The 10740-nt window shown below is 46.1% G+C and overlaps 4 protein-coding genes across 8 annotated transcripts in view; 1 reads left to right on the top strand and 3 right to left on the bottom strand.

Moving 5' to 3' along the window:
* Window positions 1-2055: 2055 nt before the first annotated feature.
* On the bottom strand, window positions 2056-3022 carry LOC125955214 (uncharacterized). 2 transcript variants are annotated; one of them, XM_049686208.1, is made up of 2 exons: window positions 2768-3022; window positions 2056-2683 (listed from the first exon to the last, which is right to left on the bottom strand). In XM_049686208.1, the coding sequence occupies exons 1-2, from the start codon at window positions 2957-2959 to the stop codon at window positions 2237-2239; spliced, it is 639 nt and encodes a 212-aa protein (XP_049542165.1). In that variant the 5' UTR covers window positions 2960-3022; the 3' UTR covers window positions 2056-2236. The 2 variants fall into 2 exon arrangements, with proteins under 2 accessions (XP_049542165.1, XP_049542166.1); XM_049686209.1 differs by having other exon boundaries at window positions 2771-3022.
* Window positions 3023-3533: 511 nt separating this feature from the next.
* LOC125955205 (origin recognition complex subunit 4) lies at window positions 3534-5360 on the bottom strand. Its single transcript, XM_049686199.1, has 2 exons — window positions 4883-5360; window positions 3534-4808 (listed from the first exon to the last, which is right to left on the bottom strand). The coding sequence occupies exons 1-2, from the start codon at window positions 5072-5074 to the stop codon at window positions 3615-3617; spliced, it is 1386 nt and encodes a 461-aa protein (XP_049542156.1). The 5' UTR covers window positions 5075-5360; the 3' UTR covers window positions 3534-3614.
* Window positions 5361-5637: 277 nt separating this feature from the next.
* Window positions 5638-8621, top strand: LOC125955216 (uncharacterized). Of its 2 annotated transcripts, none has more exons than XM_049686213.1 (2): window positions 5638-6202; window positions 7776-8621. In XM_049686213.1, exons 1-2 carry the CDS (start codon window positions 5917-5919, stop codon window positions 7874-7876), a joined length of 387 nt encoding a protein of 128 aa, XP_049542170.1. In that variant the 5' UTR covers window positions 5638-5916; the 3' UTR covers window positions 7877-8621. The 2 variants fall into 2 exon arrangements, with proteins under 2 accessions (XP_049542170.1, XP_049542169.1); XM_049686212.1 differs by lacking the exon at window positions 5638-6202 and adding an exon at window positions 6217-7644.
* A 534-nt stretch (window positions 8622-9155) lies between these two features.
* Window positions 9156-10740, bottom strand: part of LOC125955201 (uncharacterized) — a 9589-nt gene continuing 8004 nt past the window's right edge. For all 3 annotated transcript variants that reach the window (XM_049686191.1, XM_049686190.1, XM_049686192.1), the window contains 3 exons: window positions 10563-10740; window positions 10405-10479; window positions 9156-10147 (listed from right to left, as the gene is read on the bottom strand). The exon at window positions 10563-10740 is cut by the window's right edge and continues 236 nt beyond it. In XM_049686191.1, coding sequence (XP_049542148.1) covers window positions 9604-10147; window positions 10405-10479; window positions 10563-10740 — 797 coding nt within the window. In that variant the 3' untranslated portion in view covers window positions 9156-9603. The remainder of the gene's footprint in view (window positions 10148-10404; window positions 10480-10562) is intronic.

Raw genomic sequence — 10740 nt, 5'->3', positions numbered from 1 at the left:
CGTGATCATGAACATAAAACACCATCCTTGCTAGTCAATGGACGGTGACAATGGTGGGCATGCAAGGCGATAAAGATATTCGCCGACGGACCGCAACATAAACTGCCTTTTAATTGATGATACTACAAATTGCACATGTTAAACCGTCGGTGCGATGGTCCATTGTAGCCGGCTTTTAGGTTATCACCATTGGCGCCGGAATGGTGTGCACTTCATGATCGTTTTAGGAATTGTGCATGTCAAATAAAACGAAGCTGTTCTTTGGTTTTCGACCTTTTGAGCCGTTTTTATGACGTTTTTTAAATGAAATAATTATATTCTCCTACAATGCTGGCAAAGAATAGAAATTGAGCCAGTTTTTTTTCTAATAATATACACTTTTAACAAATTTTCCATATATTCCATGACGAAGCATTTTTCTTTTGGTAATCAAATTTTGCTTGTTGTTTTGCTTGATGTTTTATCAGGAGTATTCTTGGCTTGATACAGAAAAATAATCTCGAACTAATATGCCGGCAACAACTCCCGATGATAGGTGATAACTAACTTCTATTTTTCTTATTTTTGGCCATTTTTCTTGATGTGATCTATTCAACGACTTTTTGCAAAAAATGTTTAATAAAATGCACATAACACAATTAGAAATGTTTTGAAGAAAATGTATAAAGAATTATGGAGGGTATTTGTACTTTACTTCGATAAATCCAAAAATGTAGCACAATATATTAGATACTTAATTAGAATTCAGCTCGATTGTTTTCTATTATTAAAATATTTTTATATTTATATTTAATAATATTATTATGTTAAAATATCTCCCCCATCACACCCTCCCCCCTTCCTACATCCCAAACAACATTTCGAAAGGGGCGGAGTTTTAGTAATTTGCTGGTATTGGTGGAATGGCGGATAAACAAAATGAGTTGATAAGTTTTTAGTATGCGAAAAAATAAGACCGGTTTTAAGTGCAAATAAAAAATAATATTTTTTGACCTCTAAGTAAAAAAGGGGTGTCCTATTTGCTTATATTTAACTGTTTACTATAAGTAACTCAAGCATCGTAGATTAAAAACTGCTCCTAGACCTACTCGTGTGGAAAATTTGCAATACTGTGGCGATCGTATTGTTCGGTTGATGTTCTAGAAGCTGTCCAAAAATGATTTGCAACAAACCCACATAATCGTTTTATCAATTTCAATGATCTGTCGATTCATTTGTGGTGCTGGTATGCTGCTAGTTCCTATTAAATTATTCCAAACCTACCATTCGAATGTTTTAGGCTGCAGTTGAACATTTTTTAGTAGAATAAAGAAAAATGCAAACAGGAAACCAACGCCATGTGTCTGGTTGTTGAAGGGGGTAATGCACAACTGGTGTTTGTTGCTGCCTCAAGGCGATCGATGTACTTACCGGCGACTGACGCACTGTCCTGCTGACACATTTCACGGTGGTGCTCTTGGACCAAGCCCCCCGGGGAGATATCCATGGCCCGGTACTGGCCAGTAATTACAAAATCTGTGCCCCATGGCAATACCGAGAAGAACATTGGCATTCGTCACTACCACGTGGATTGTGGAACCAATTATCTTACATCTGACTGTCTGCTGGGCGGATGTGGATCGCGTCGAACCGGTGGTAGCCCGGGGCCCCAGAATGGCACAGGAAGACGACACGAACATGGCCAGCAAGCCCCATTTTCTGTCCTAACTACACTACGGCGACTATTGCGGCGAAATGGCCCTCGAGGGGTCACTCTGCGGTATTGACATGTGCGGATCACTAGCAGATCATACCGTGTCCCACGCCAGCGTCCAACGGTACGAGGTCTCAAACTCGTCGTGACGTGCAGTGCTCGGGGCTATTGGAAGGTAAGGAAACGTAATTTGAAATGTCGCCCGGAAACGAACGAGCTCTCTGTAGCAAGGCTGTTCGGTTTCCTCTCTGAAATATTAGAAGGGTGACTCAATGACAGCAATTATCGTCCAGACATGCCATTCTGAGTGCATTAACATTTTAAACCATTTTTTTTTGCTACCAGACCAGACACAACGGCGCTTTGGAGTGAAATCCCACGCCACAGTTGAACACAATGATAACCGGGTATGAGAAACGTGCTGCACATTTATTTCTTGAAATACACAACGAATACACTTGGCTCTGGTTACGATTTGCGGATCAATCCCCACTAACTCTGGCTGGCCGGCATTACGTTCACGATCGCGATCAGTCGTAGTCCTTACTGTTGGTACTCGATGCGCTCCTTGTTCGGTTCGGATGCAGCACGATCCACACGGTACATGTAGGCTCGGCTGCTGGCCGCGTTTATCTCATTCCGATCGAGCGGTACGTATTGCATTTGCTCTTCGCCATGGTCACCCAGCATTCGTTTCAGCTGCTGCACTTCCTTGTCCCGTGCTAGCGAGGACAGCTTCTGCAGCAACTCCGGATCTTCCTCGAGGGCCTCATCCAGCACTTCCCAGGAGATAAACTTAAGATCCGATCCAAAGAACAGATCGTCCGATAGAATGTCAATGATGTGGTTCAGATCGAGCGGACGAATCTTCTTGTACGACTTGCCGGCATCATCCAATCCCATCGATTGTCCACCGGGTGCCGGACGTTTAACCGTTTTCATGTAGCGTTCGAACCAGTCCTGCTGCGAAATCGGCGCGTCACGATGAAGCTGAAAGGAAATAGTAGCCGTTCTTTAGATGGAACTTCCAGGGGGAATCCGCCAGCGGCGCAGAGACGAAGAAACTGGCCGTACAACCATATAACCACCGGCACGTCGTCCAATTCGTGGGACACTCTTCGACTGTTTAAGGAAGAAGTTCTCCAGATCACCCCTACGACCGATGCGCGGTACACTTTTGGACAGTTTGATGAAGAATCCGGGCGATTCAGTGGCCGTAGCCGTGTAGCAAATGACCCAACCCAGCAGCAGCACCGGTAACTTCATGTTTCACGTTTGCACAGCACAGGAATGCACGGAACACTAGGGGCAGATCTGTCGGATAGCGAGTCTGTGTTACAAGTAGTATCTGCTGGTACACCAACGGGCTTTATATCATTGGAACTGGAACGGATAGGGTGTATGTGAATCTACATCGATCTGGCCGATACGTGCGCCCGTATCGTATTATGCAAATGCAAATGAGCATCGGTGCATCATCCGCCTCTTTTTGGTTGTTTTATGTGACTCCTCTTTATGCGTGCTGGCGCTGTCTGGTTCGGCTTTTCATTTGTTTACGGGACATTTTCCTCCTTATTTTTAGATTTTTTTTTATTCCGGTCACATACTTCCGGCAGAGCATATTGAAGTGGAGAATGTTATACAAATTCCAGGGAAATGAAAAGTTGTAACTGGCGACTAACACTAATTGAAGGCAAAAATATATTTTTGGTTAGAAATAGAATTGTCTACGAGCCAAAGAAAATCACAGAAATTGCAAAAATAGTTTCAATAACCACATTTCACCTTTATTCATTATTCTATTTAAATAGTTTATTAATGATGATCGTACAATGTTACGAAGAAGAAAATATCATGGATGGCAGTAAGTGGTTCGTGTGCACAAAGAATAAATAACACAAGAAATCACCCTTTCAGTCTTTCATGCCACAGAACTCTGTGCCCATTGCGTGATCTCTGTCGGCAGAAAGGCCATACGCTGAACGGCCTTTGTGATCTGTCCGAACGTTAGCAGTAGCCGATGGAGCTGAAACTCTTTCTGCCCCTTCGAGGATCCAGCGATGCCCGGTACCGGAACAATCATCTCGAGTGCCTTCAGATGCTCGTAACCCTTCAGAGCAACCCCCCGAGGTATGCCTTGCATCGTGGAGCTAGAATTTGCAAACTTGTTGAATCGCGTCAGGATCATCTCGAAGTTGAATGGATCCCGATCGTATATTTCCGAATGGTGCTTCATGGAGATGAGGAGACAAATTTCGAGCGCCGTCAGCCCCTCCAGCAGGGCCACCTTATCGTCGGATTCGTAATCTTTACCCAGCTGCTGAATCGATTCGCAAGTGATTGCGGGATGCTCTTCGTCCAGCTCATTGACCAGCTCCACCAGCAGCATACGGAATGAGCCCTCGACTACGTCGTAATCGTACATGTTCTGTAGCACCTTACATACGCCCGGGGTTTTGACCAGCGCGGCAATCTGGCGGTTCCACTGTTTAACCCATTTAGCGGAGAAGCTGAACTCGCGGGGATTGAACAAGTTGCGCAGTAGCATCATTTCCTCGTTCTCCTCTACGATGTCCTGCGGGATCAGCGGGTGTGTTTCATCAAACTTGGCCACATCCTTTTCGGTCGGTAGTTTCAGTAGCTCCTCGAACAAAGCCAACCGTTCCTGGAACGCGTCCTCCGGCGGATGAAGAAAGATCTGCCGATGAGAGAACCGGGATTTGACCCGCTTCTCCAGCAGCTCGACCACATCCATCCGCGCCGTTACGCCGATTACGCAGATCGGCGCCTGTGCGGATTGGGCCACGTCGAACAGATTGTACAGCAGGGTTTGGTTGTGGTGCGAACAGAACAGATCGAACTCCTCCAGCAGATAGATGACGCTCTTCGAGGTTTTTCGGTTGCCCGACTTGAGGCAATCCAGCAGAAAGGCCAAGTTTTCGGCGAACGAACCAAACACCTTTCCATCGACGGCATTCTCCAGTTTCATCTGGACCGTGATGGATTTCAGAGCCTGCCGATCGTCGGTGTGTATGAGACCGTTCAGATACACGAGCAGCGTGTTTTCGTGAAACGATTTCAAAGGCAGCAGCTCCGCCAGGACGGAAGTGAGCAGCTAAAAGGATAGGAAAACCAAAACCAGTTAAACCTGCGCAGGGCGAGATCGTGCTGTGTCGGAGGATTTCTTACCGTGGTTTTTCCAGATCCTCTTCGTCCGAGCAGAAGCGCGCTGTTCGATTCCCCGCTGTTGGCCGTACGTAGCAGAAGATCGTGAATATGCTTCCGTTCCTCCTCAAACCCACGAAACGAAGCACGATCGCGTAAAAGTCGCATTTTAATAAATCTGCGCGTGATATCGATTTCGTTCGCTTGCGCCGGCATTTTCGCGTTTTTGACTTGATTGTTTACCTTTTTTTGCGCCTTTTTGCAGCAAATTGAGGAATGGAGTGTCTTGAAAATAGTTTTTCACGGAAAGACTTTCTTGCTCGTGAAATCGTTGCCACATCGCGAGACCCCCCGAAGTGACGTCACAAGTGTTGTTTTGGCTACGTGTACGGGTACGTGTTTCATTCGTGAATTTTACGGGATTTTTAATCTCGAATTGTAATCTTATCAACAACGCCGCCGATTGCCACGGCTTTTGTGAACTGTTCCGCATCTGTCGAAGGTAAATATACCTCTTGAAACACATAGTACCTCCGTTCCTCTCACCCTCGCCTGGCCGATCCCGTTTGATCAACGCTAATCTTTTCCCGTTTCGAATCCCAGATCGTCGCTGTTTTGTGTTTTTTCTGTGGGCCCGAACCGATAAACGATGGTAGAATTGAGCTCCAGCAGCGACCCCTTCCAGCACGGCTTCCCCAATGCCGTGTTCATAATCCCGGCCATCGTCGTGGTCGGTCTTGGAGGTAGGTGTTCTCGTTTCCGTCGAGTGGATTAGATACATTATCAGCGACCAAGATGTTCCAAGATCGACCTTCCATGATCCAGCCGGAACATATCTCTCGGCACATAACGCCAATCCGGCAAGTGCACACGATTACAGCGTCGTTGGGGCCTCTCCAGGAAGGTGGAGTTTCGCTTATCAGTACCTGACGGGCCACGAATCCTCGCTCTTAATTGTACTGGTCCACGCGGGCATTATCGCCACAGTTACCGTTCACCGTTCAATAGACTGATACACCGCCGCTCCGTGCCGGGCATCTTGTTGTGAAGTACGCAAAATGGGAGACGTGGCAGAAGATGTGTTCAATTCGATCGGTTCCGATGCGCCTCTGGATGGTGCCGGTTCCGCTCCGCCGATAGGCGGTAATCCTGGCGAAGGTTTCAAGATGCCGTCGATGGAGGAGTTCCTCAGCATGCTCGAACATATGGATGGGCTTTCGGATGAGGAGAAGGAGCAGCTCCGGGCAGATGTAACGCAAAATTCGTTACGCCGTCGGCTGCAGGCCGGTCTGAGCGATTATCTGGTGTTCATCGTGATGCTAGCGATCATGCTAGGCGTGTTCGGTAAGACACTGGCTTTCGTGTGATTTCTCCGTCAGGGGTGTCGAGTTATTTTTGTTTGTTTGTTCTCCATGCCCAATTTGGAGAACAACTGTTCAAACATTACCGGAGACCGGTGTTCCGTTTGGTTCTCGCAGCGAATGATGGCATGTCAGTTCTGAGTAGAAAGCCACTTACTACGTACGATGGATTTGGTAGATCAAGAGAAGATAGAAAAATTGTTGAAGGATGTGTCTCCCGAGAAAAAGAAAGAACTTGAAGAAAAGCTTGCTAGATTGAAGCACCTATCGGGACACTTGGATGAACTCAAACAATCCGCTGCCCTGAGGGCACTGACGGTCCGGCAGTGTTGTTTCGCTGGCGCCGTTCTAATTGTGGTGTGCATTTTCGGTAAGGAAACTTAATAGGCCGCGCCGACAGTCTGTGAACTGTGATGTAATAGTAGAAAATGGGAAACCCAACAAATGGCAAACTACTTAGCTCTACCACTGCCACCGGGGAAAGGGTTCGATGTTTGTCCATGCTGTACGCAGTCTGGCGAGGCAGCGAAGCCTCAGAGTAGCACCACAAGTGTCTACGAGACGTGCCGCGTGGAACGTTATCTGTGAACGAAGGGCAATCGCGCTGGCGAAATACAACGTAACGACGATGGTCATAGTGGGCTCTGTATCGTAACGTGGCTCGCGCGACACGTTAGCACCTCGTTTACACTCACCCCACATACCTCATTATCATTCCTCCAGTGGCGACTATGGCCGAGAATCTGATCGCAAAGTGCCACGTCACATCAAGCGATCCTGCCGGCCGGCCACGGCTCGCTAATCATTAACTTTATCAACCGATAAGCAAGTGCCCCTCTCTTCTTGCTGTGTATGTGTCTGCCATCCCCCGAAACACCATTAGTCGATATCTGGATCTACAGTGCTACACAGTGCACCTTGCCCACAACCTCGCGGGTTTTCCCCGGATTACAATATACGTCCGGACGGTTGTTCATTTAGCTTTCCGTAGCCCCAAAAACAGACGCTAAGTCATGGCAACGGTGAACGACTTCCGGGAGAATCCATTCGAAGAGGCCCTTAACTCGGTGGCTCTGGCGGAGCTGCTACAGGATGACGAGAAACGCTCGTTGGCGCAGCAATTCCAGGAGAATCTGCGTTCACTTGCCGACATGTTTGTCAATCTGTCCGACGAAGAGAAGCACAAGTTTGCGGCCGAATTTAAGGGGAAGTTTGTTAAAACGCTCTCCCATCTAAACGAGTTCTCGAAACAGAGGAAAGTCGTTCAATCGTTCGATGGTAGTGGATCGACCGGTACATCAGATCTTACTGGATTACCGTCTCAGCTCAGCTCGTTACCCTTGGTAGGATTCTTGTTCTCCGGGGGTAGCTCCTGGTCAATCGTGGCTGGATATTTGGTGCTATTATTCGTTTTGCTGCTTTTGAGTGAGTCCCTGCCGAGAATTGACGAACCGAATTAGGAAGTGATAATATGCAAATATTTACAGATGGTGGCGAGTGGATTGGGGAACCGATTCAATTAATGGAATGCTTTCTTTTTCCTCGCCTTTTTACAGCATTCTTCGGCTACAAGCTCTACCTGTCGCTCACCGAGAAGGAACGAAAGCGCGAGGAAAAACTGAAGGCGAAGCAGGAGAAATCGAAGAAAAAGAAATGATTGCCCGTCGTTGCCGTGGCGACCACTAATGCCGATGTCGCCACAAGCACCGGCAGCTCGATGATCGACAATAGCCTTGGTAGAGGAGGAAGAGGAGCAGATGGGCGAATAGTAGGCCGTCGGCAACATCAGCTCCGGTTACCGTCTCAGCACAAACAACATTCCAGAGGAAAAAGACTTGGCAAAGCCTAGCCGTTAAGGACGACACACAGAGACTATAGATATTTTTAATCGTTCCTCGCCGTTCATCGTACCATACCTCTCCCTTACTCTCACTCTTCTTCCCGTCTTCCTTCCGTTGTTCGCTTGGTGTGCTCCTGAACGAGCGATCGTTGAAATCTATCGTTTGGCGGTCGAACGTTCGCAAAACTCCCTGTTCGAACGATTTTGATCATTTGATCAGCTGGTCAAAACTCATCCAATCGTCAGTTAACCTGTTGTTGAAGCATTTTATAGAAAACACATTTTTGGGATATTGTCTTTACTTCGGTTCGCATTGTTTAAATCAATGTTAATAACGCGTTTCCGAAACGGGTCTGGCTGTTTGGGGAGAAATTAAGAGAGGGCACACGACGTGGGTACGCAATCAAATGGTTATTTGTTTTCACATTCAAGTGCAAAAAACGATGTGTTTTAAAATGTATGCGGTTGAACAAAATGTGCAAACATTCATATTAAATGGAATAAAACTGTAATGTTTGAAAGTAATTGAAAAGAAAAAAAAACACAAGACGAATTAAACGATTGAAGAGCTTTATTCTCCATTCCTTCCCTGTTTTTACCGGTGTGTAGCGCTCTACATGAACCCGCAAAACCGGTATTCGTTCAACGAACTCTGCTATAGCAGCAGCAATCGGATGCTCTCTGTGTGTGCCAAGATGGAACAACAATCGTTTGTGGGCAATGTTTTTGATAATTTTTTGTATATCTAACTATTAAGGCCACTTTATCGGTCCTTACCCTAACTAACACTACACTGAACGAAACAAATGCCGTCGTCATACCAGAACAGTTTCTTTTAATGTCTTATCGTTCACTGTGAAGTGACAGAATATGAACAATTCTCACCCACGATATTGCCTTCGGTTGACTCGCGGTAGTTGCCAAATCGATCGATTGTATAAGTAAATAGAAAAGACAGTCAATAAGTGCACACTCTACATATAAAAACATATAAAACAATTTTTAACTTTTCCCCTTCATGCGCCACGTTGGCCGTCTCCTATTTAAACTTTCACTTTGTACTTATTTGAAGAAATTCTAAAGTTTACCCCTGGCCAATATCCTCAACTTTCCGAATCGTTTGCTTGTGCTTTCGCATTAAATGCCTCCGCTGGATGCAATTCGCTTGTGCAGATTCAGCTCGCTCCGTTCGCAACATGTTTTAACATGGCACATTGTGGGATGGTGAGGTAAAGAAAAATAGAAACAGAGGGCCACAAAAAAAAACATTGATAACGAAGGTAAGGCTAAAGATTTGTTATAGTTTCATAATAATATAATAGAAAATAGATTTAAACAGAGGAAAATTCCTGAGCGGGGTAGCTTTCCATCACATTGCTCGCACATGGTTTCATCATTCGTCCGTACTCTTCAACCATCCTCACGATTCATTTTAAATCATTCTCCTATCCCGACAGAACACCGCAAGTGAGCGATCGTTATATGACATATAAAAAAAAACAAAGAAAAACATTTAAACAATGTCGCCAACGGAAGAGTAGCACTCAATTGCCATCGATGGCGTCATCGATCGATCCGTCAGTGACGGTGGGTGGTGCCGTGACATTATGGACGGCTTTCATCAAAATGTTTCCGTTCGGTTTCAGCTCCAGCTGAAACAACGTTTCATCCCGAACGTTTTCCAGCACGTCGTCGGTCAGCAGCACCTGTATGCCGGCCGGTCCGTTGATCAGTAGCTGCGGCCTGAGTCCGCTCGATGACGAAGAGATCGGCGACGATGGCGATGGAACTGATGATCGCTGAAGGTGGCCGTTGCTATTTTGAGAGACCAGCTTCAGCACACCGGTACCGCCACTGCTCGTACCGTGCGCTCGAACCGCGACAAAAGATCCACTACCGGTCCAGCCACCGCCCGCTCCATCTGAAGTGGTCGAGTTTGGCGTATTGAGCGCATTAAGTGCCTCGAGAAGACCCGGAATTTTCGATAAACTTTGTACCAACTCGGCCACGGTGTTTAGATGAAGATAGATCGCGTGATAGATGTTAGCCTCATAGCTCACGTAAATGGTAAGCCGAGGTGTGATGGCTCTAGAAGTGGACAGATAGAATTGAGAGCTAAAGTTACGAGCTGGCAACGCTAAACGGATCAGGTATGATTATTGCCTTGATAGTGTGTATCTCTAATTTTAGACACCCTAACCAATAATTATGGACTCATAATTGATTTGCAGCAGTTCAACATACTTTAAAGAAGCGCAAAATTCAAAATCTGATTGTTAATTGAATTGATCTCCTAAATAAACCTTGTAGCATGGCCAACAGTCAGGGTAAAACAGGCTACTCACTTTGAGTGAAGAATGTTGAACATTCTAATTCCATCTGCCAGACCACAGATTTTGCATAAATCATCCTTGGACATTCTGTAAAAAGGAGATCAGTTAAATGTATGTTTCTTTTTGTGTTCATGTCTTATGCGTTGCTCATCCTAGCCTAATTTTCATACCTCAATATGTCGGAGCCGGAAAATTGGGCAAACGTTTTGGCGTAGGACGACAGTCGATGTACAATCAACCACTGTGCCACACCAGCAGGGCTGGTTTCGCGTGTAATACACGATACATAATCCTCCATTTCCGTTGCTTGCTGTGGTGAAAGTACCCCACTGGCAACAGTTTGCGACT

Source organism: Anopheles darlingi, chromosome 3 (genome assembly GCF_943734745.1).
Source record: "Anopheles darlingi chromosome 3, idAnoDarlMG_H_01, whole genome shotgun sequence".
NCBI classification, from domain to species: Eukaryota; Metazoa; Arthropoda; class Insecta; order Diptera; family Culicidae; genus Anopheles; species Anopheles darlingi.
Note: the sequence above shows the minus strand (reverse complement) of the source record. Positions and strands in the feature narration are given on the sequence as shown.